The 24,842-nt window shown below is 42.7% G+C and overlaps 1 protein-coding gene across 1 annotated transcript in view; it reads right to left on the bottom strand.

Moving 5' to 3' along the window:
- Positions 1-3,122: 3,122 nt before the first annotated feature.
- LCLAT1 (lysocardiolipin acyltransferase 1) overlaps positions 3,123-24,842 on the bottom strand; it is a 102,848-nt gene continuing 81,128 nt past the window's right edge. Inside the window, exon 6 of the mRNA XM_026048065.1 lies at positions 3,123-4,088. Within this exon, the coding sequence (XP_025903850.1) occupies positions 3,580-4,088 (509 nt within the window). The 3' untranslated portion in view covers positions 3,123-3,579. The remainder of the gene's footprint in view (positions 4,089-24,842) is intronic.

The raw sequence follows: 24,842 nt of genomic DNA, 5'->3' as shown, positions 1-24,842 counted from the left end.
AGTATTTCACACAACAAAAAGAAAGCAGTAAAGCGAAGCCCAGGTCTTTATGCATCAGGTCTTTATTGTTGCTGTAGGGTAACTGATACATGGCTAAAACATTCTAACATAATCAGTGAACTTTGAAAACTAAGGCTATTTCGTGGATTTGTTGTATCCCATTGTTTCTTTTTGTACAACGTACATATAAAATCAAGTTATAAAAACAGGGATCTTGTTTAAATATCCAAGATGATGCAATGCACAGAACTAGGGACTGCATGTGGTATGATCAGCACAACACCTTATAACCAGCCTGGGGCCCTGCAGGTTTGAACCCAAGAGAGAAATGTCTCGGTCTGATGGTTACTCACACCCACGCTCTTTTAGGAGAAACGTAGATGATGGGATCTCAGCCTTCTGTTCGGAGCAAAGCAACCCATGATTGTGATAAGGAAGCATCTGATTGAGCAAATGAACAGTATCCTCAAAGGCAAGAAAARCACGTCATTTATCTCCCACAACATGAGCAAACTTAACCGAGATGTAGATCCAACAGAACAAGCATCACTGCTAAACATTCCTAACTACTGGGAGCACAGAGAGCGTGGGCGTGAGGGGACGYGCTGACGGCGCGAGACGGGTCGCGGTGTGAGAACGGCCTCCAGGAGGGATTGTTCCATTCCCGGAGCACAAGCACCTTTAATCTAACAGCATTTGGAAGTGATTTACCTGACGTCTCGGTGTGGTTTGAATAGGGAAACAGGATGAATGAGAACAAAATTCTCTCTCAAAAATCTGTGTATTAGAATCTTTTGAATAAAAAGTTACACTTTGACCAGAGCGAGGTGAGAGAGGGGGAGGAAATCACAAAAAGATTTTGTCCTACTTCCTTGATCACTTCTTAAACAAAACAGCTTCCATATTCACATTTTTTTCCTTCGAATTCAGATTTTTTTTTCTGTTTTGCATTTCTAATCGAGCTGTGAAATGATGCACATAATCTGAAAAATTACATCTGTCTCAGTCAACACCCTTCCTGGTGAGAGGATTCTTCATCTAACATGTGCTACCCTGCATTACGGAGTCAGTGTAAATGTGACATTTACAGCTGACAAGAGTATTATTTCTGTTCTGTCTAAACATATGAGAGAAGAGGAAGAATTACAAATTTGCAGAATGTTTACCACATTACACTATGTTACATGTTTGGCTCCAGCTGGATAGAAAACCCTTTGGAAGGGTCAATTATTGGCTGTATTTTATTTCATTTTAAGAGCCAACTCKAATGAAACCCACATGTAAAACATTCAAGATCTTCCATTACTTCACGACCAAGGCTCAGGCTGATGTTCCTGACGCTTCAGCATCACAAAGTTCTTCTAAGGACTGAAAAATTTAAAGCCAGTATTTATGTAACCAATGTATATATAATCTGTCCTCTGCAGTCACTTCTCAGGACTGCTTTAAGGCTACATGTGTAGGGGGGCCATGGTTACTCCTGGTTTGAAAGCACAACCATGACACAGGACAGAATGGAAGCCTTTTCGATCACTTTCTATAATCTTTTTTTCCTTTCTTATAAGAGTTACCTGACTGTGCAGGAAACTGAATCAATGCAGAGTGTCATGCTAAGAAAACTCATGCTGTGTACATGTAAGCTACAACCAGGCCTTTCCTGTCACTTGAACTAGGTTTAAAAAAGCCAACCTAGTGCAGAAAGACCCTCCCTCCGCTCATGACAGCAAAACACAGGTTGTCAGTCTTTAGGAACTCAAATACAAACATGAAAAACATCATTAAGAAACGCAATCCAAAATATAAACCTATTTTTTATTCATCTTTAAGAAAAAGGAGGATTAAAAAAATAGAGTAAAACAGATGGCTTCAAGTACTTTCTGAATAATAAACAATTATATATTATAAGCATAGATTAAAAAATAGCTGTCACCTTGCACGGGGCAGGTAAATAATAGGCTGGTGATTCCTTCAAAAAATGGCCTTTAATCTGAACTTACCAGACAACGTGCTTAGTGTTGTAATTTCCCTCACGTTTCACGGCGATCAATGCACCCTGAGTTGGGCCACCTTGGGCAAGCTCAAASAAGCCTCATGCAACAACCACGAACGGAGCAACATCAGGAAAGCTCCGTGGCAGTAGAGGCAACCAAGCAGCCTGACGTTGTTTGAGGCTGAAGAACAAACTTAAGCTGAAGTGCCTCTTAAGTGCTGGCAACGCTTATCCCATTTACTAAGTGACCACCAACATTAATTTCATTTTGCAGGCTGGGGAACGCGATTGCCAGGCGTCTTGTCAGAACTGAAATCTCAGACTTTCTGAATGTCAGGAAAAGAAGGGRAAGTCCTTAGGAGGAGTCCAAAAGGGGAAACAAATTGCAAGAGGGTGAGGGAAAGGAAGGACGGGATCAGTTGGTCACAGGGAATGCTGTGAAGGGAAGAGGTAACTCAATTTGCCCGCGCTGTGCTGGTCGGAAACGCGTCTCTTCTCGTTCCTACRTGGAGACAACCGCTGCATGAGACGCTTTTCAACAGGTCTGGCTGACACCCAGGGAAAGCAGTTTTTGTACTTATGAAATGGGCACCTGAAATGTCTAAGGAAGTACTATGGAAATGAAAATAAACACTTCAAAGAAAAAGTATCTTGCCAACTCTGACAAATTAAAAAACATTTTCACACAAATAATGTCTACAAGATGACCTTTTAAAATACATTTGCCAGTTCTAGTCGTACACATTTAGACATCTAATTTTGCTTCTATCAGAAGAAAAAAAATACTATTAAAGCAAAAAAGAGCCCTCCTCCTCACCCCACTCTAAATACTACTACAGTAGGAACGAGTCTTCCAAAACTAACAGGAAGATCAGGACAATATAAAACAGTGAGAAATCAGCCCAGCTGCACAGGTCTAGTAAAACTCAGGTAAGACTTAAACGCAGGCAGAGCCAGCACAGTTTTCTGTACTACAGCACGAGACAGCGGGGCTTATAAATTCTTCTAAATTCTGATTTACTGAGCCAGAACAGATGAATAATAGTAAGCTCAGTAGTGTTTGGGAAAGCTCATGGGAAAGTATTTTGAATTATGTAAAAAAAAAAAAAAAAAAAAAAAAAAGAAAAAGAAAAAGAAACTTAACAGCTACCATCAAACCATCATTAAACCTCCCAGCTTCTTCAGTCTGGTGCTCACTTTACAACAATGTGATTGTACAGAAATCCCGTATCTGCCTCTCATAGCTGGACAGTTTGGATTTTTACATTAAAGTTCAGCACGTATCACATTTATTAACATCCTTATGATTGTTCAATAATCCAGCAATTTGTTTCATAATTACAGCAGAATGCAGTTACTAGCTGCTTGCAAGAGCAATGCTGAAATTACATTCAGAGATAAAAAACTATCATTTTCACGTGTAGCAGTAACTAATGTTTTTCCTTTCCTTTCACAGAATTAAGTGCAAATGTCTAACAAATAATGGCGATAGTAAGAAAAGACAATTCTCATGCAAAAATTCTTCCCCATTTACAAAGTTTGCATTATGTCTCAAAAACACCCATTTTTACCCCTTCTTTACCCAAGACCTACGTGCTTTTTACTTTTGCCTCATGTATTTGCTGTTGCCTTTTAAAACACCGATGACAAGCCAGTTCAATCAGCTCCAGCCCACCAAATACCTTTTGCTGGCCGACAAAAAAGACAATCATGGCCACAAAATACCACCGTGCCCAGCTGCACGTGCCCAGCAGCACGAACGTGCCCAGCGTGAACCCTGTCCAGTACAGGAGYGAGATGCACTTCACCAGCAGGACCCTGAGCTCGGATTTGCACGGCGGGACGGCGCTGCGCCCCGTGGCATCGAAGCACTTTGCACCTTCGTAGAACTGCCGCAGTCTCTCCTCTTTCTCCTCCCAACGCTTCTGGCACCAAAGCTGCAGCTCCTCCTTAGCGGTGGGCACCGTCTCTATGGGGTACCTCTGCACGTGGAAGTGGATCTCCTTGGGGAAGTTTCCGTTCAAGAGGTGCTTCTCTGTCTGGGGGATGTTTTGGGGGTATGCCACAGTTATGTCATGGATAGCATCCAGATTGTTACCTGCAACAAATATTTTTGAGAAGATCATCAATACAGATCATCCAAACATCAAAAACACTCATTACCTTCAAGACATGACTGAGAAGTGTGGCAGAAACACCAATGTATGGTAGATAAGTARAGTCTATTTTCTCTTCTGGAATCCAAAAGGCTGAGAAGTTATAGATTTCCCCATCATTCTGAATGTAAGTCAAGCTTTTTAGAAACTAAATGATATTCATTTGTACAGGCTAAAGCAGAACTACAATACAGTGAGTAAGAGGATAAAGTTGAATAGGAAGGAGAAAAGATGTATGTCTGGTCTTGGAAAAAGAACAGAGTACGTGAGACTTCTGTTCTTCATCTTCTATTACAATTTACAAAACATTCATTCCCGTACTGCCAGCTGAAATCACCTCTACCTAGTCAAATACAACTTAGTATGTATTCCTGTGAACACTGAAAAGAAATTCAGTTTGAACTGATTTGGAGCAAACAGCATACACAATCCTAATGGAAAACACCCATGAAAAATGCCCCAAGTATCCAAAGTTCATTAAATCTAGTGTATCTCGCAGAGGAGAAGGAATATCTCTGTAGCTCGGCTGGCTCTGCAGAGTACTCTGATATCAGAAATWAAAGGAACCATTGCTGAGAAAATATCCTGCCAGTAATGTGGGGTTTGCGATTGCATCTCTGTACAGACTAAGTTTACATATATGAAATTTTCTAAGCTTCTCCTTTATCCTCCAGCTTCTGACCAGACAACTTTCTCCATAAATTTCATAAAGTAAATTCTGCTAGTGTAAAATTGAGCTAAAAATAAGTGCATGATGCACTGGCTGTTGCATAACTGTTAAGTTCTGCCAGCAGTGATTTATCCTGTGTTGCCGTTTTTATTTTGCTTGCTATCTCAGGGCAAAAGGGAATTGGAGACTAAATGCTGTCTACGGTCGCAGTGAYTGAAGACTTTGGCTCTCATGGACAATGTCACTTTTTGCAGAGACAACAACCTGCTCTTCAGCCCTCCTCCCCCTTTTTATTTGCTCCCCTTCCCAAACATTTCTGCCTTTCTCACAGCTCTAAAAAATGACAGAAACAGTTTAGAAATGTTACTTTTAAAAGGCCAGTGTTAAAAATGATAYGTCTAAAGCTCAAATATCACAAGAACAGGGAAAATCCTCTTTGGCTCTTTAGACTGCTTTACAAGTGCACTGCCTTATAATGGTCTCTCTTGGTGAGTTTTATGGCAGATTGCTTGTACCTTCAAAGGGCTGTAACTGGCTCCCAGCACGCCTAGCAGGACAAAACTCATTACTCCTGTCAAGCTACAGGAGCAGACCCTACCTGGGCACAGAACCACTACCTTCTGCACGGGTAAAATCTTTCAGGCATTCTTTCAAGAAATGCCAAAATCAAATGCATCTTGGTAACCAGCTTTTACTAAGGGAAACAGCCAGTCTGCTTCACCTTTGTGCAAAGCGTGTCCTTTTTCTTCCCAACAGCTGGAATCTCTCCTTCCCCTTCTCCAAACATTTACACCATCGCTGGCATTATCATCAGTCTACAGGATATCCCCCCTGGGTTCCTGGCACAGCTGGGGAAGGGCTGCCTCATGTGCCTCCAAGGGATATCCAGCCCTTAAACTCTGTCTTCCTTCTGATCCTCCTTAGTTTCCCAGGCTCTTCTGGTACACCAAAACCTACCCACTTCTAACTCAAGAGAGAGGACAGGAAAGGTCAGTCTTTGTGAGATTCTTGCACTAAAAAAAGAAACCCACAAGAACACAAAAGAGCTTTGGGCTGCACAAGTTTCTCACCCACCCTGCAGTCCTTTGTCTTCGCAGCTAACAGGCTGCTTGCCATCGCTCTAAGGAACAGGCACATGCTCTTGGAAATCAGGCTTTACACACCCTGTCCTCGCTCACCATGACCACTGTGCTGAGTGTTAAAGAGCTTAATGCCCTCTGYTGTGGATTAGGTGACTGATACGAAAGCATTTACTCCTATGTCCTACCAATGTCCACTGTATTCTTTCTGTCTAGAAGCTGTCAAATAATAATAGGGAAACATGACTTTTTCCCCCTTTTATTTTTATATACTTCCAACTGGGGCTACTATGCTGCAAAGTTCCTCGTGCACGTTGGCTCACTTGAGATTGGGCTGGGATATAGGGATGCCCCTGGATCAGAAATCTCTATGGCACATACATGGAGCACTGGCATACAGACTACAATAAATCAGGTACACATTTTTTGGCCACGTGCAAGTTACTAGTAGAGGTCTTGCACACTAAATGTGGTTCTCAGACACGCCACATGCATCTCATGAGCCATGYATCTTGCGAAGTGTGGTGACACGGTTGCAACCAGCTTGGCACACTGAAGATGTGCAGGGCTCACTGCATAAATGTAGCTGGTTTGATCCCCTCAGCAGGAAGATATATTTCAATCTGGGAATTCCCCGTCAGAAATAGGAAGCCTCTGCTCCTTATCCAGACAGGTATATTCCAGGAAGGCTTAACTCCCAACTGTAAAGGCCTCGAGTAGGTTAGGCTTTCTAAATTAGTTAGCCCCAGATAACTCAGAGAGCTGTGTTTGGGAGGGCGAATGTTACTGTTTCTGCATCACAAATGGGGAAACTGAGGCAACATCAGCCTCATCAACACCAACGGATGATGACCCCCTCAGTACAGCCAGCTTAAATCAGCAGCTCCTAACTCCCAGCTGCAAGGTTTATCTATTAAAGTATATTTTACACAAGAAGAAATGGAAGTTACTTCAAAGGTTTGCTTAGCACATCTGAAAGCACAGAAACATCAGAAAGAGAAGACCAGAACACTAGGTTTCATCTGCCAGAGGATTAGAGCCATTTGCAATAGGTCCCTTGTTTGGGTCACGCATATTTAAAAACTCCACACAAATGGCAGCCTGAAGCTTTAATTCCCTGGCAGGCCAAGCCTGTGGAAGGGAAGAGCTTCAATCAGTTCTCTRCAGCTGCTAAAGAAGCGTGTCCCTGCTATCACTATGTGCAGTAGGCTGCTGGATCAATACTGCAAACTTGTACAAAAAAGGTCTTATGTATTTGCTGATCTGTCAACGGTATCCTTTAATACGAAAAGGGTCAATACATCCCTGCCAAACATGCTGCAAGGGAACCTGCTTTAAAAAAAAGGCAACAGATAAGCAACCCCCTCGAAACTTACTGCTGCAGAGGGAGCCGGCGCACGCCTGAAGGAGCAGGGAATACCTCTTAGTCCGAGTGCAATCTGCTCCTCAGGAAAATTTTAACCCGGATCCTTGGCTTGACCAGCATTACGGTCTCACCTGAATTTACACACCTGCTTAAAGCATCTGCTTCTGCACATTTTAAGAAAAAATTGCTCCAAGGAAAGTCTCATCATCCCACTACTCTAGTGGGTCAATCAAGCAGAGTGGGTGCATTTGCTTGATGTCCGGAGAAGCTGCCCGTGACTTTCTGAAAGCTTTTAGTGACAGCAGCAAGACCTTCTTCATTCTACAGGCTTTCACAACCCATTGGAAAGGAATGAAGGAAAGAGTAAATCAATTAATGTTCGCAGTTTGGCATTTAGAATCTAATTAAACTTAAAAATCTCCATAAAGGCAAGAAAGTCAGGCCGGTAGCCCAGTCATTCAGGACAAAAGACACCAACTTCAGCAGCATTATATTCTCATGACCTGCCTCATGCAGCAGTAGAACTACACCTCCTTCATACCTATGAATAATATTTTGCCCTACACTTCAGAAAAACACCTCAGAAAATGAGCCCTGCACTACAGTGCTGAGGAGGGATTACAAAGTTCTTCTGCAATTACTTTCACATGGCTATAAGCACGAGGTAGATGATTAATACACGCTGCAGTCTCCATTCCGGGATGGCAAAGCAGCTCAAAGGCACTTTTCTCCATTTAAACTTCCTGTGTTCCAGTCAAAGTTATTTATATTTCAGGATCTGTTAATACAGGACATGGCTTTGGGTAACCACCACGCAGAGCTGGTTGCACGGACACTGCTCTTGCAGAACATGCAATCCTCACCAGGCCTCCAGCCAGAGTAACAGCACTAGCAGCAAAGGAAGGCTCGGGTGTCCCCCTCTCCTGGCCCATGGGGATGGGGGCTCCCCTGTGACAGCCCCACAAGGGCTCAGGGACAGGCTTCAGCTCTCTGCCTGGGTGAATAACAACAGCTGAAGCACTCAATGAACTTGCAAAGAGCATATTGCAAGCCAGCTGCAAAGCCTCAGCACCAGCATGGACTAACGGTGCTGTTCCTGCAGGCTCCCCGTGCGCCAGGAGCACCCCGGGACCGCAGCAAGGCTCGTCCTCCAGGCAGGGCTCCGGGGGGAGCAAGGAGGGAGCCAGGCCGGGCTCAATGGCTGAGCCCAAGGCGAGAAGAGGCCCCAGGCGAAGCTCAGAGTGCGGGCAGGCTGCAGCAGGAGYGGGCACGCCGGCTCCCCTCACACAGCAGCAGAGCTGCAGCGGCGGCTTTTAGCCCCTTCCCGCCCGAGGGAGAAGCGCCGCAGCTGCAATTTGCCCTGCTCTGCTTATTGCTGACACGACCTGGAACCGTACAGGGATTGCACAGGCTCTTCCCCTGCACAGATCCAGCGGGGAAGGCCCTATGCACAACTGCAGTACACTGCAGAACAGCGTGCCCTATGGGGATCAATCCTATAGGCACAACAACCTTGAAATAAGCAGTTCTGCAAAGAGTGCGACTTAGATCCATGGCCCTTGTCCCTTCTCCCTCACCACAATACAACTGCATCTCCTTCCCTCCACAAAGCACCATGCGTCCCCTCCATCATACAGCTCCTCATGCTCCATACCTCTCCGGGCTTCCATAAACCACCACCTGTGGCTTCCCYATGCCCCTTACAAATCCTCAACTTTAGGTACACTTCCTTAGGAAACTACAGAGAAGGCGGCTTAGCCTTTCCACAAATACACTGATGAGCATCCCCGTCAAAGCCGAGACGGAAACCACTTTAGCAAAAGTGGTTATGGTTCACAATATCCAATTACTGTATGTTGGCTTTGACAGAAAGCTACATTTTGGTGCATTAAAAACAAAAACCATCTAAAAGTGGGCAATAATACTATCGTGGCTCCYGAGAAAAGATTTAAGTCATTTTTCTCTGAGAACAGCACCAGAAGGGAGCAGCATCAAAGATTTACAGCCCCTCCTGGGAAGTATCATCCTTGTGAAGATTTAAAACCTGCAGCAGCCCTATTTAAAGTGGCAGTGTCAGCCAGGGTTAAATCACTCTCATCTCAGTGGTTATTGGAAATCTTTTTGAGGAAAGTGTAGCAATCAAACAAGCAAACAAAAGAAAAGACAGAACGATCATGCCAGCCTTGATTAACAGCTAAGGGTGATCTCACAGAGCAATTCCCTCTCCAGCTAAGCAGCTTTCTGCCAGCAAAATCTGGTGATACAAGGTGACGTGAAGGCGCTTTACCTGCTGACACGAAGGGGTTAAGGAAATAGCACCTCTTTTCCCTAGTGCTGGCAGCCTAGGGGAGGGAAAGTGTTGGCTATTTTGTGCCCTGCAGAAGGAAGCAGCTGTGCGCTAGGGACTGCGCTTGGGAATACAGGACTATCAGGAAGGGCTATGAAGGACCTCCAGCCCAGCTGGTCGATGGAATGAGGGATATAAGGACTTCCTCATAGCTGTCAGCATATGTTACTTACRCTTAATCCTTTCACGAAATACATGTAGCTCTGCACTGACTTTGAAATCTACTGTAAATACCTCAATTGCTTTCAGGCTGGAAGGGAATGTTAGGTGCCTCTAAGCTTATGTCCTGTGTAACACCAGCCACAGGAACTTCTGCAGAATGTATTTACTTTTGCCATGGGATAGTCTAAGACACTGACATCCCAGCTTGACCTAATGTCTTTCAGAAGAGATGGGCAATTCCTCTAATTAATAATCCTGAGGGTGGARGGGAGCTAGGGAAAGAAAACAGCACTACCTCATTTCTAAACTGGATGTATCTTGCTTTACCTTCCACCCTCTCTCTCCTGTTAGAGCTCTGCTAAATTAAGGAGCTGTGGTCAAACAGGTAAGTGTAGGCCACATCTACCAACCTCTTAACTTGCTCTTTAATAAACTTGACATACTGAGCTTCTTAAATCTCAGTATGAAGTGTGTTTTTTAAATGCTCAAATACCTCCATCAAGTCTCTGAATTGTTTCAAATATTTCAACATACTTTTCAAAGTGTGGGAACTGGAACCAGACAGACTTCTCCAAAGTGGCCTCCTCAGCGCCACACACCAAGAATTAATATCAACTCCTACTAGTTATTTTTCTCCGTGCACTCAAAGGCAATGCCCTGTCTCATAGCTAAAATTCTGCTTTGGGATCTGATTTTTYACYGTTTATTGACCAGCAGGTCAAGGGAGGTGATTCTGCCCCTCTACTCAGCTCTGGTGAGGCCGCACCTGGAGTACTGTGTGCAGTTCTGGGCWCCCCAGTATAGGARGGACGTGGAGCTTCTGGAGAGGGTCCAGAGAAGGGCAACCAGGATGATTAAGGGAATGGAACRTCTCTCGTATGAASAGAGGCTGAGYGAGCTGGGCCTSTTTTCTCTGGAGAAGAGRCGGCTCAGAGGGGATMTGATTAATATGTATAAGTTCAGGAAGGGAGAATGCAGGGAGRAAGGGGACAGGCTGTTCTCACTGGTGGCCAGCRATAGGACRAGGGGTAATGGCCACAARCTGAAACACAAGAAGTTCCGTCTCCAGGTGAGGAGCAACTTCTTTACTGTTAGGGTGACAGAGCAGTGGAACAGGCTGCCCAGGGAGGTTGTGGAGTCTCCTACTCTGGAGGTCTTCAAAACCCGCCTGGATGCCACCCTGTAGGTGCCACATGCTGTAGGTGTGCCTGCTTGAGCAGGAAGGTTGGACTAGATGATCTGTAGAGGTCCCTTCCAACCTTAAATATTCTGTGAATCTGTGAATCTGTGAAGTCCTTTGTGTTATCCTAGAGGGAAGTGGAGTCAGCAACCTACCGTGAAGCTGCCACCTGACATGAAGCTGTCACCTACCACAAGGCTGACACTTGAAAAGATTTACAGCGAGAAGCAAAACCCACGGGGAGCTCCACACGGGCTCCTCTACGCTCCACCCTGCACGGCAGCCGCCTTGCGCGGGCACGAGAAGCTGCTCGAGCAGTAACGGGAACCTGGTTGGTTTCTCCCTGGTTTCTGTGGCATTTCTAGCAGGAAAGAAAGACTCAGTGTGGAACATGATCCCTGAAAGCCTGGTGACCCTGGAGCTGAGGTAAGGGCTTGCAGACAGGCTACGTAAGAGATGTTCCACTCACCCAGGCCAGGACGAGGGATCCTCACGTGCCCATCTGGTGGCTGCTAATCAGCTTTAACAGCTCCCTGCCCTTACCCTCACCATAACTCAAATGATAAGGAGTACACTTCGGCAAAAGGTAATTTATCCAGATTTCTCCCTATTAGTTGATTAGTGTCATTACACTGAACTTAGAAGGCCCATAAGGACTGAGTACAACTCTCACAGACTTGGTGAAGCATTGTAAGGACTATAAACCAGTGCTAAGGAAAGCAGGAGGAGCAGGACTCTCTTTGAATGTAAGAGATGCTGTCTTCTTCCATCTGGCAAATTCACTCCTTCCAAAACAAATCGAAATTAACACAAGAAGGAAGACATGACAAACATCAGCTACACTGAGAAAACTCAGTCTTATGGGAAGACTAGGGAAAGACAAGAGTGGATGAAGAAGTATAATAACCTGGTCTGCAAACTAAAAGATGTATCAAGCACTAAACTAATTCTAGGTTCAAGGATTAAATTGTACAGTAATGCTTAGGCACATGGCAGGCTGAAGTGAAATACAGAAGATTTAGCTCTTTTAGCTGCAGGCACGGTTTGCTTGGGTCCATATTACCAGAGAAATACAAGGAAGGGTCCTGGTCCTGGAATTCACTCATTTAGCACTTTTCAAACTCTAGCATTTTAAAAATTCAACTCCGTCCTCCCACTTCCTGAGACCTGGACCCCCTGATCATTACCAAAGCTTCATGCCCCGTTCGTGGGCAACGCTGTAAACCCAAAATGACTGAAGACTTCAGGCATGAACCTCGCTCCGCTGAGCGATGAAGGAGGGAGCRGCGTCCAGCCGGGAGCGGCAGCAGGACCCGGCTGCTGCCATGGGGCACGTGGCGGCGGCGGCGTTGCGGCTGCAGCAACAAGCTGCCCAGCGGCAGCTGCCCTTCGCTTGGCTCTGCCAGGCTCTCAAGGGCTGCTCTACCAACCTGCAAAGCAAAAGCTGATCGAGCTAAAAATAAAGCACCAAATATGTGGAGAGGAGGGAGTGAAGGGATGAAAGGGYTGAAATAACAAGTTATTTTCAGTCACTAGGGATGACCAGGCATAACTGATTCACCACTCTTTGCTCTATCATTCCTGAACTGTATTTACAAAACCCAGATAATAAAAAATACTATGTTTATTCCTCCCCACGCATAGTTGCTCTCCTCCAGTCTTCCAGACTGCATGGGAGTACACATGCAATTTAGTTTTCACAGGCATATCAAGTTCGAAAGGAGAGAACATGTCATTTTTAAACTTAAGAGAACACTACTACTTATTCACACAAAAAAAATGTATTTCATATATAATAGCTGGTATGCACCTCTCCAACTCCAATATGCTTTAATGGGATTTTTTTTTTTTTTTTTTTTTTTTGGCAAGCAGCCAGTAAATTCACAGCTATGTTTAAGACAAAGATGATTTACTATACTGCAGTGAAAACCTTTTAAAATCATCACAGATAGTCTACTTTGCCCTAACAAGATACATTTATAGAAAGGCAAATGYATATAAATTAGGAAACTGCTGAATTTAAAAAAGTTAAAGTCATCCAAGTGTTTCTGGAAAGGCAAGTATCATGATAACTAAGCAAAATACAATACCAGTTCAAAAGCAGTTAATGCATTTGCAGTTAATGTATATTAAAATATATATATACACATAATGCATGTACAAAACTCAAGCTTATTCTTATCTTTTAATGTAACAGCTTATTCACCTTATTCTTCTGTTATTTGATGGCACTGAAATCTGAAAAAAAAAAAAAAATAGTAGTAATCCATCTATACACATTTTTTGCTCTCTACCTGGACCAACAATATCTTGTCTGGATGGAATTAAGTATCCAATCTCTAGAATTAAAAAAAAAAGTAGTTTTTAGAGGTAATCCAGTTTTGCTGTAATTTGGCCATTGCGCCTGAAACTCCCACTCTCGGTTCTGACCGGTCTCGCGAGTTAGCAGTAAAGCAAAACACTGCAACACTGACATATACAACTGCCCTGTCAATTATGTTCAGAACAACAGTATGTTCCCACTGGATAATCAATGCAGCTGGCCTAAAATCTGGAATTCTTGGAAAATAAAAAAACTCCTTTTTAAAGATGCCAGGAGTAGTAGTACATATGAACTGYCATGCTGCAGCACAAAAGCATATGCTAGCTTTCAACATTCCACTTAAAACATAAACATTAAATGGACTAGTCTTTCCAATTACCCGGCTCATTCCATTAGATGTTATTTATTTCCCCTAATTCTTCTAAAACTGCTGTTTATACTTGTTTCAAATACAGCTATTTTTATAGTTCTAGGATTCACTAAGATGCAGGGTAGGAATTTTCTGATCATTTAACATCGAGGAACATTATCACACCATCATTAACACACCACCCCCCAACAGAACTTCCAACTTATTTTAAGATTTGTCTTTTGTGAAGGCACCACAAAACTAGAGGGAGGCAGAGCCTAAGCAGGAGAGCCAAATAATTCACCACAGATACTCAGAAGCAAATACTCATGGCAGATSTTGCTCAGTGATCTACATTAACCAATACACATCTGAATATTYTCAGAAAGGTGACAGATATTTAACTTTTTATCACATCCCTGGGTTAATGTCACTGTAAGGATGTTGGTAAGAGTAGCATAGCAGCACGCAGCACTATACTGCAATAGTAGCAGTAAGCAAGTAAACATTGGCTAGAATATATATATATATATATATTTAATTTTTGGCTTCTAGTGCACTACAACCATTCTCATCTGAAACTCAGACAAGAACAACTATTTTTCTCTTACTCTATTTCGCTATTTCGTTTTGGTTATGGTTCCAGACAAGCCACCTTCTGTTAAATTCAGTGCAGTTTGCTATTTATTCCTCCCACTACCCAAAGTCAGCCACTAGAGAGTACTCTTTAGCTGCTTAGTGACCCTACACGTTTTATAACCCTGCCCTCTGACTAACAGGGCCTTGGGTAGGAAGCCAGAATTAGTAGCAAACTCCTCTGCCCCCCGATACCACTGACGGGCTGGATGTTATACRCAGTACCATAATATCTGGGACACGTCAGAGAAAATACATTCAGACTTAGAGATGTAATATTAAAAATATCGCCCGCATCAAGCCAAATACTAGATGAGGACGTAGCCTGCAAAGAAAACAGAATATAAACCAGATGTTGCAAGAGCACCTGCTAGCAGCCACCTCAACTATTTGGAGCGGGTGCCCGYGCACACATCCGGAGCCAATCTCTGCTGCTTCAAGCCTCGCTGATTTGTTCTATTGCCATTCTTGGGCACAGCGGTTTGTTTTCATTTCGGTGCACAAAGCGAGAGGAATGCAGAGCAGCACCAGCAGGCTGACAGGAAGGCATAATTTCAGCATGCAGACGACTGGTAGGCTTTAACTTCTCTCAGATTAATATATATACTAAAGCCACATTATCCTCTTGTTCCAACTTTTTTTTTTTTTTTTTTCCTTAAATCTAGGACAAGGATTTGGTTTCCCAAAAACGTTTCATACTCTGCTGTTAGAAGAGATTCTGGGCAGAAATCTCTTGTTTATGATCTGAATTCACAGCCGAGGTACATCTACATCAAGCAAATTTACCCATACGTCTCACTGAGCAAAATCACTTTGGGGAAGAGAAGTGCTTGAGTTTCAATTAAACAGCAAAGCCTTAGTCCTGAAGCAGCCAAAAATCAGAGCCGCTAACACACCTTAATATTCAATATTTAATCTTACTCTCTAGATGTGACATAATTCTTTAACATTCAGCTCTAATACTACCAATCCTTGAATTTCTACCCTTTTTTCTTCAGCTGACTGGCTACGTAAATCATACAGCTACCTGATACAAGAGCACAGAGCACTGCAAAGAACAGGCGTTTCGAGCCATGATTAGATGCACTGAGATATGAACTTATTGTTCCCAGTCTCCTAGTGCTAAAACGGTTTCCACCAGACCATGATACACAAGTGGACAAATCTTATTAAATTTAATCAGCCCAGTACTTGGGGGAGCCATATTAATCAGAAAGGGATTTAATGAAAAGCCTCAACTCCAATGAATACTCTTTAATTACGGCTGACTAATATTTACCCACAAAGAGGAATTTGTTTCAGGATTAGTTGGAGACCTGGAAGAAGCCAAAGACATCAATTTAATAATGCAATGCCTAATTAAAGTATAATGGAATCCTAATTGTGATATAGGGCTCTGCAGCACACATGATTTATTCAGAACAATCGCTTTTCATTGGGCTCATTAGGGAAAGTTAAACAAAACACAATAGTAAAAAAGAGCAGGGGAAAACAGGCAGACTGGAACCTCCAAGTTGATCATAATCAGTTGATGATGACGGCGACATATTTGTCAGCCTGAGCATGGCCATCCCTTCGCAGGCTGCAGTAAAATCCTTGGTGCTTTTCCTCCTTCCTGACATGGGAACGGCCCCAGACCTCGCACTGCAGCTCCGGTCATGGAGCTCCAGTAGGTGCCCAAAGGCACAGGGCCCTCTGGGCTCTCCAGGTGCAAGGGGACCCCGTATCATGCAACCTCATGGCAAAGGGGCAGAGGCCCCTGGCTGCGCAGCACCCTGGCTCTGGCACTGCGAGGTGGAGCGCTGACACGGGCACCTACCCTGAAGGGATGCTGGAAAGGGCACCTCTTACTGAGCACACGTGCCGAAACGCCTGCGTGCCACCCTTCTGCTCAGAGCCTGCTGAGCGCTTTGCTACCTCTCTGCACAACCAGCAAACACCTACAAAAGCTGCTGGTTTCACCTCCAGCTCAGGCAGCAGCTAGACATTTTAATGAAGATGTAAATTAAGAGTCAAGCATTGCCTCCATTTCACCATTTTCACTGGGCTTAAAAAAACAATGTTGCCCTTGTTGCCTGGCAGCACAGCCTGAGACGCAGACTTTCGCTGTCTTGTGATGATGCTTATGAAGAAAAGGCTTTCATTCCATGAGCTGATAATCAGCAGAGTCTGCACATCTACAGATTTGAGGGAACCCATCTATTTACTAGTGTAACACATTGTATTTGACCAGGAGGCATTTCTTTCAAAGTGAATGGCCCCCAGGTTAGTCATGGCATATGCCCAAATAGCCATTTTTTTTTAATTTTTTTTTTAAATTTTTTTTTTCCCTCTCCTCTCTCTCAAAAAAGCTGTTAAAGTAATTCCTATTGCAAAACCAAACACTTTCTCCTGATGGCACCCTGATGGGACTGGTGTTCTGGCACCCCTGGCCTCTCTCATTCATTCAAACCCAGCCGAGGGACATGCACATTTTGTCTCATATCAAACTTCTACAAGGCATCAAAGCAAAGAGCACTGAGCTGACCCTTCATACTTTTCCTCCCTTCACTGGCAAAGCACTAGGAAAACAAGAATGGAAAGGAGCTGCTGCTGCTTCTCTGCTCTGCACTGTCCTGCGGATAGAAAACAGACACRGGGAGCTCGAGTAGGAAATTATCTTCACCTGGAACTGCAGACCAGTGCTTCAGCTGGGGCTCGGTGATGGAGGCACTGCTGCTCCAACAGAAAACGTCCCGAGATTGCCATGGAAAAGAAAGAAGGAATTCTAAAACCTGTACAATCCATGAATACACAGCACTGTGGCCTCATAGGCAAATGAGGGATCACAGACATTTTAAATAGGCCACAGCAGAAAAAACTGTTTCTATAGAAATAAATAGATGTACTAGTGGTTTTGTTCTAACTACTGCTAGGCCTAAGGATGCTCAGAGAAAATTATAGGCAAAGGAGTTCTTTGAATGAAAATGAGCAAAAAGTACCCAGAGTACCTGACCATGCAATTCCTGTGCCCAGATGGCAGCTAAAATCTGAGCATCCATCCTCTTATCTTCTCACCTGGGCAACACTGCCATCCTGCCACCCTCAAATACAAAACCCGAGCCTTATCCCAGCAAGGAGGAGCAGGCTGGGGGTTACTGCTTCGTCTTGTGACCTGCTCTCAGGATCACTAGAGAACTACTTACCGCAGGCCAGGATGGCACAGCCTGGAGCCCAGTGGGTCAGTCCGCTCCAGGCAGGCAGCAGAAGCAGGTTGATGTTCCTCAGGTGCATGTGGTGTTAGAGGGGTGGGTGGCAAAGGTCTGCTGCTTTTCTATACCCATCGGAAGACAAYCCCACTCTGGCAACTGAAGCCAAACAGGAAAACACTGCAAATCCTGATTTCCTGAAAACACCTGCTATAAACGTACATCTCCAAACTCGGATGTATTAACAACTGAACTCATGTATTAACGTTGCTCTCCCACAGCAATGCCCATCTACAGTCCTACGTTTAAGTGACTAACACAAATGTAACTAGATGGTTTTATTGTAGAAACAGCCTTCCAAACATTAAGACTGACAACAAAATCGATCCGGCAGACTAACAGCTTCTGTACAATCACCTGTACTAACACACGCTTAAGTGGACTATACAGCAAAGTGACAAATTCTTGGATTAGTTTCTAAGACATATTGTATGTCAAATCAAAATACAGTGTTAAAACAATGGATATGCTGTCACTACAGCAAATATCTCAAAGAGATTACATAATGGGACATTTTTCTAGCATAGCAATCTATGAYGTGAGAAGTCTTCAGAGCATCGCTTTCACCAACTGCAGACATGAATGAATAATTCTATCCATAGAGCAAAACCCTGGCACACTTTGGTGTTTTAAACTGACAAGTACATTGAGTTACGGTGCTGCCTGTGATGAAATAATTTTGTAGGCAATAAAACCAAGATAGAAATGAATTGGCAAGTGTCCATTTATCTGCACTGACTTTCAAAAAAAAAAGAAGAAAAAAGAAATACACCTTCTTCCTTGATACAAAGAGCACCAAACTAGTAGTGCTGAGCCTTGGTGGCAGCCTAGAAGCAAAGGCATTGTCAAAGCCACACGGCCAAGCACRGTCATCCCAGCTCAGGCCATGAAACACTTTTGGCTTCCGAGAAGTCAAGACCCTACACCTTGTTTTGCCACATGTAAAAGATGTATAATTATATCTACCTACATTACTGACTACTGACATCCATTAAAACGGATTTACAGTTTATATAGTACTTCAAAGAATATATGATAGGACCCAACATCTTCTAAAAAAGGGGAAAAAATTCTTTTRCCCTTTGCTGAAAGGGCAAAAGAATAAATGAACGATTCTCTCCTTCAGTYCTCCACTACCAAAGGCTCTTGCCTCTTGCAAATAATCAAGCTGGACCTATGAGGTATAACACTGAAATATGCTATACAAACGTAACTCCATTCCCCAAACCAAGAGAGGATTAAATGCTGACAAAATAGATATTATCAAGGAGAGATACAAAATCGATGAAAAGTCCATCGTCCTGTGCTGAAATCAGCAGAATCCCAACTAAGAACACCAATTTCTGATGCTATGGCCAATCTATATAGCTATGAGCAATGTTATGGCCAGTCTGTAGAGCTGCTTCTGACTTCCTAKATTATGTTTTTCTCCCTGCATGCTCTAGAACTGTTGGCCGCTACCAAAACCTGTCTCATTTCTGCATACTGAAAAAGGGAATAGCAGAACTCAGTATCACTAAATGCACGATGCCTTGAATTCTTGATTCTTAAGTCTACATTCTCAAAGTATACTGTTTTAAGCAAATATTTACTGTTTTGGTTGTTATGGTGATCATCTTTTCACAGCGGTATGTAAAAATAGGAAAGGCTAAAAATAAAAACCCAAAGAAACCTAAGGGACTAAAAAAGGAATATGTCATGCAGATTTGTCTGTCTTGGAATAAATCTGCATATAGTGTCCTGCAACAGCATGTTTTACAAAGGGAATTAAAGCCATGAAATTAACATTTTAATGAAGTAGAGAGATCATTGACGTCAGGACTACTCACTGATTGCTGCTTCCAGGTGGCCTAATGAGATGAAAATGAAGTTTATATCTTCAGCTAGCCTAAGCCAGGCTTGTTTTGTGACTGTGATTGAATTTAAATGAGAAGATACTGCTGTGTGCAAACATGTCTAGGCTGGTAAGTAGCCTTATCAAATCTAGGCATTATAAATGGTTGATTTTTAAATATTTTATGTTAAGAGAAGGGATTTCAACCTTCCTTTCAACAGAATTCAACAGAATGAACAGATTCAACAGAAGTGCAAAGCCAAAGTTTTATCTTTAATTCTACAGTATGYCACAGCATTTGTACTGGTTGCTGCAGGAATCCCCATAGAAAATTTTTACTTTCATTTGCTCATTTATCTATCAACGTACAGAAAACCTTCTGGATCACAAAGGAGAAGTAGAAAATCACAAATCCAGTGCATCCTGTGGATAACTTATACTGTGATTTTTTGGCACCAAAGGCATGTAAGACATTAAGGTCAACTGATGGAAATGCAAGACCATGGCACATTGCTAAACACATAACTTCAAAGGGACTGCAGCACATCATAAATTCCATGATTCCATGTCCCTGCAGCAGCTGCATTTCACTACTTACTATAAATACTGAACAGACGTKTACAGATATTCTTCATTATTCCTTATTAGAAAAACAAATCAACATTAGTTTTACTTTAAAATACTGCACTTCAAATTACAGAATGAGAATTCCTCAGAATTCCTGTGTTGAAAAAAACTCAGAATCCTGTGAATAAATTTCATATTATTTCACTTTTTATCCCTGTTATAATCTTAAAAAAACCTAAAGTCTTCACCTCCAAAAAYCAGACTTGGTTACCAGAAGTTACTTCGCTATACCTATTATTTAAGCATATTCCTCACTCTACTCCTGGATTCACACATCTGTTAAGCAGTCTTTCATGGTCCTAATTTTTCACTTCAGAAGATGTCCTGAAATGCAATCTGCTACTCATGTTGCAAAATCAGAACTAGAGAATGACACAGGGCAGGAGCAACACAAAAAAAAAAGGCAAATTGGCTGATCCAATTCAGCTCTCCTCCCAAGTCCATAAAAGACACTGAAGAACAGCAATGAGCCYCCTTACAGAAGAGTTTCTATTTTGTCCATTATAATATATGCAGTTCTACATTCATAACATGAACAAAGGTAGTCAAAAACAGGTCTTTGTCCTTTTTAACAGCCAGCTGCTTCACAGGAAAACACTRTGGACATCACCCCTGTCGCTCTGCAAGTTAAGAGTTACTATCATTTACTGTTTTTATAAGACTACTTGGAAACCATTTACAGATATCAGCTTTCCAAACAAGATGCATCCCTAGATGCAGTATACATAGAAGTATTGCTTTCTTTTTTTCTTTTTCTTTTTTTTTTTTTTTTGGGTCTCATGAAACCGGGGCTATCTCACAAGGACAATATTTTAGAATTCAGTTACTAGGTTTAAAAGATGTCCCCAGATGATAATGAAATAACAATACCACGATTGAAGCTACTTCTGGGTCCTCCACCACAGAGCACAGCAATCTTCTTGCCTGTAGAGATTTCCAGAAATCTCTTTGTTTGAGATCTTATTATCCCAAAGCAGTCTGAAAATGTTTGGAAGGACTTCATGAAATTCATGCTGTGCCCTGACCTGGGGACTTAAGAAGACAGGAGAGTGACTGAAGCAAGCTTGCCAAGAGAAACAATTGGCAGAAATGGATTTGTGATGTTCTTGTATCATCAGAACTATCAATGTTCTCACAGGCAAATAAAAGTATAAAAGTATAAAAATAATAGTATATTTTTGCTCAGGACCGGCACTTGAATATGGAGACCTCTGATCCAACGTTGGCAGTGCTCAAGCAGTTGAGCCCACCTTTCTGGATAGAGGGTTGGATCTCACTGTGCCTGTTTAGAGTGCTAGGAGGATAAAAATGTAGCCTTTTCAGTATGACAGAAGACACGTTTCTCTTCAAAGAGAGATTTTAAACCACTTTTAGGATGCAAATAATACAGCTAAGCCAATCCTGTATTAAGGCTGCCTACAAAAGGAGCGATCTGGCTCCTCCTGCCTGTGYGTAGATGCTCCCTCTGCTCCCCAGAAGCTGACTCTGGTACCCCGATCCTGCAGGGAGTCCCTTCAGTACMGGCAGCTGCCCGAAACTAACCCTGCAAAAGAGCTACATTGTCCCGAGGCTACCAACCACAGTGTATTTCCATACCAGAAAACKCTTCCTTCATCCACCAAGGAGGATTAGCACTCTTACCCAAGATGTGGGTGCAGGCGTTTCCTCTTATGGCAGGAGACCCAACCTGCAGCTCACATCTGTTGTGTGGGTAAGATGCAAAAACAAGATTACACAGAACAGTGCGTCCTCCTGTAATTCCTATCAATTCTGGGCCAAGAGCTGAAACATTTTTTCTTCATTATTCTACTGTTGCCTAGAGTAGCATTTTCCTTTATTAGTTGCTATTGCCTAGAACAGCATCTGGAACAAGTTAGGTAGCCAAAGGAGGGTAACAGACATGAGCTCAGCGTGTTCCCAAGACCTGATTTTCAGAGATACAACACACCTGCAGCTTCCAGCTAATTCATTAGATAGCTAAAAGGCTCAAGCCTTCTGAAAAATAAAGATTGAGTCCATGGGATTAAAGGCACTCAGGAAGTATGGCACTGCTTTCCATACACCACTTCAGGACTCCAGAGGCTCATGACCATTTACTCCAAGTACAGATTACAGCATTTTAGCCCGGGAGGTTGTAAAGACATGAATAACCTCAGCAAGATCCACATCCGAGAAAGATGTTCACAAATTCCTGTCTGGCAAAGGATGGAAAAAACAAAGGCATTGGATACAGCTGGTACTTTTCTGAAATGGCCCAAGACCCAAGAGAACCTCCATGCCACAAATTCCTGTGGAAGCAAGCGGCACTGCTCAGCTCTCCCAAAGGTGTAGGCACTTCTGCCATTCCAGATGAAGGCCCTATGTCCATTAGTTGGACTTGCTGCTGCCATTCGGACTCAAATCTCTACTACTGACAAAACACACAAAAACACTAAGAGCCCAAGCTGGACCAAAAGCAAAGAGCTAKGCACTGATAAGGGTATCACAGCTAGGCACTGATAAAGTTCTGGTATTCACACCTTCCAAACRCTCTCCCCAAAATCCTTACACATACCTAAACAGGAACAACCCCAGCACATTCCTAAATTTGAAAGCTTCCAGGGCAGAAGCACCCCATGTGCCACACACTGCCATGAATCAGCGCTCAGCTCTGACATCTGCACACATGAAATGCTCCCTGTAGGCTACAGGAGATGCCCAAGAAACAGAGTGSTGCCTCTCAGCACAACAGAGCAAAGAGGAGCTCCTTGGGCTCCTCCAAGCTTTAAGCTTCTCCATTTTTGTGTTTGATTTGTGGAGCTCATCTTTTAAGAAACAAACAAACAMAAAAYAYTGCAGGTGCAATAGCTTCTTAGGTTTTTCATTCCTCATCCAGTAGGAAAAATACAGCATTGATGTTTATTTGTAACAGTGGCTTTGGGTTGTTGCATCTTAAAATTGTGATTCTGTGCTTCAGTTTAGCATTGTCCAATTTCTGCAAGAATTTCTACCCATCACTCATGCCACTCTTTCCGAAGGCTATTAGTGATGAGGACCTAACAAAATTCTTCTTGCTACAATACAAGATGTAAAAGACTACTTGAAAGACATACTGAACAAACAGCATCTTTAGTAAACAGCACATTTCAGACTTCAAGCTGACAGATCAAACATTTGATGCAACACTGCTAACAACAAACTCTAACATTGGATGCAACATAATTGCATCCATTTACAGAAAACATTGTTGAGAAACAGCAAACGCTTTCTTCAGAAACAAACACAGTACATCAAATATCGCACCTAAAACAAATACAGCGTTTTGTCAGGTTAAAGCATTGCTTCCCTGCCTTACAAATGGCAAAGTAYTTGACCAAAGGATTAGTTACAGTGACAGAAACAGCATTGCTGAACCCTACGGAGCGTTGCTGTATGTGAGGCACGTACCTCTTGGCTAATAAAGCTCTGGGTAAAGGTGCCTATAAAGATCCTGCTGCAGTCAGAGAGTGAGGAAGTCTCACAACGACCATGGCATGAAACGACAGCCTGGACCTAGGCGCAGGCACCCTCCTCAATAACTGCTGTTACAGCTAAGAAGTATTTTTAAATGATAGCTAACCCATTTTATAAGCCAATATCTGGAAGATACAGGTTTTCATTTAGTTTTGCCTTTTTTTTAAAGGAAAGAGAGAAAGAAAGACTATTTTCCCTGCATATAATGTGTACAAAACTCCATGCACGCTTAAACCTGTCTAATTATCTTTTTGCCTTTATGAACACATCTAGAATTTCCATCCTAAATTACACGTAAGATCCTTTATTATACATGATATGACTCACCCATGCAAATACAAGTTGCCAAGAGTTGCTCCCTGTGGCCAAGTGCGTGGCGGGCGCGTTACTGGCGACCCTGCACGGAAACCAGCTCAAGCCTCCTCTCCCACCCCACAGCCCAATCGCCAAAGTGTGGAAACATAAAGACATTTTTTGCTGCATTTTGGGAATATTCCTACCATGAGCAAAATGAGGGAAGYTCAGTGTGGAAACTGATTTCTTCTTGGCAAGATTACTATCTTTTAGCGTGTTTGTTATGCATCTACTATACACGGCAGATAGGAACTGAGCCCCTTAGGCCTGGTTGGAACCTGCAGAAGGTTGTTAGGATACAAGGCTTTATAACAACCGCCAGTCTTACAGATGAATCTCAAAACAACACAAACTGATTCCAGGGAGGTTTCTATTAGGACTCATCACATGATTTACCTTAACAAATATCCCTGACTGCTCAGCTCAAATTTGTAAAAAATGTCTCTCATACTTCATTGACTGCTTTGGAAAATTCACTTCCAAGAACTGGGAATCCACTTCTTTTTATTCTTTAGCTGAAGTTACCAACCCTTAAGGCTGTCTTATTTTTATCCAAGCCGTTCCTTAACGTGCAGTTCTCCATTTCATCCAAGGAAACTCATCACACAACTGAAAAATACATACACCCTAATGTAGCTACTACAGAAGACAACCTCTCATTTTGTTTTAGAGAGAAAAGCACTCAAATGCAATGTACTCTGYCATTCTGAAAATATTTTTCCATACATCAAGGCCTACTAAATTAGAGATTAGAAAGGAATGTAACTTGAGTTTAAAGAAAATAACTAYTAAAAATACCAGCCTCAGATCTTAATAATTTCACATATATAAATATGTATATTTAGCTATATCTYAGAAAGGCAAGCTGGAGATTTTGCTTACGGTTGTTCAAAAATAAAATTAATTCAAACTAGAACAGCTACTGATGGTATGCTGTTAATTGTGCAAAATAAATCTGGTGATGAAATATGATCACCAGAAGACAAAAGATGATGAAGACAAAAATTAAGCATTTTTTTTGACAGAAGA

The sequence above is a fragment of the Nothoprocta perdicaria genome, unplaced genomic scaffold (genome assembly GCF_003342845.1).
Source record: "Nothoprocta perdicaria isolate Ctin4 unplaced genomic scaffold, notPer1 scaffold_51, whole genome shotgun sequence".
Classification (NCBI taxonomy): Eukaryota; Metazoa; Chordata; class Aves; order Tinamiformes; family Tinamidae; genus Nothoprocta; species Nothoprocta perdicaria.
Note: the sequence above shows the minus strand (reverse complement) of the source record. Positions and strands in the feature narration are given on the sequence as shown.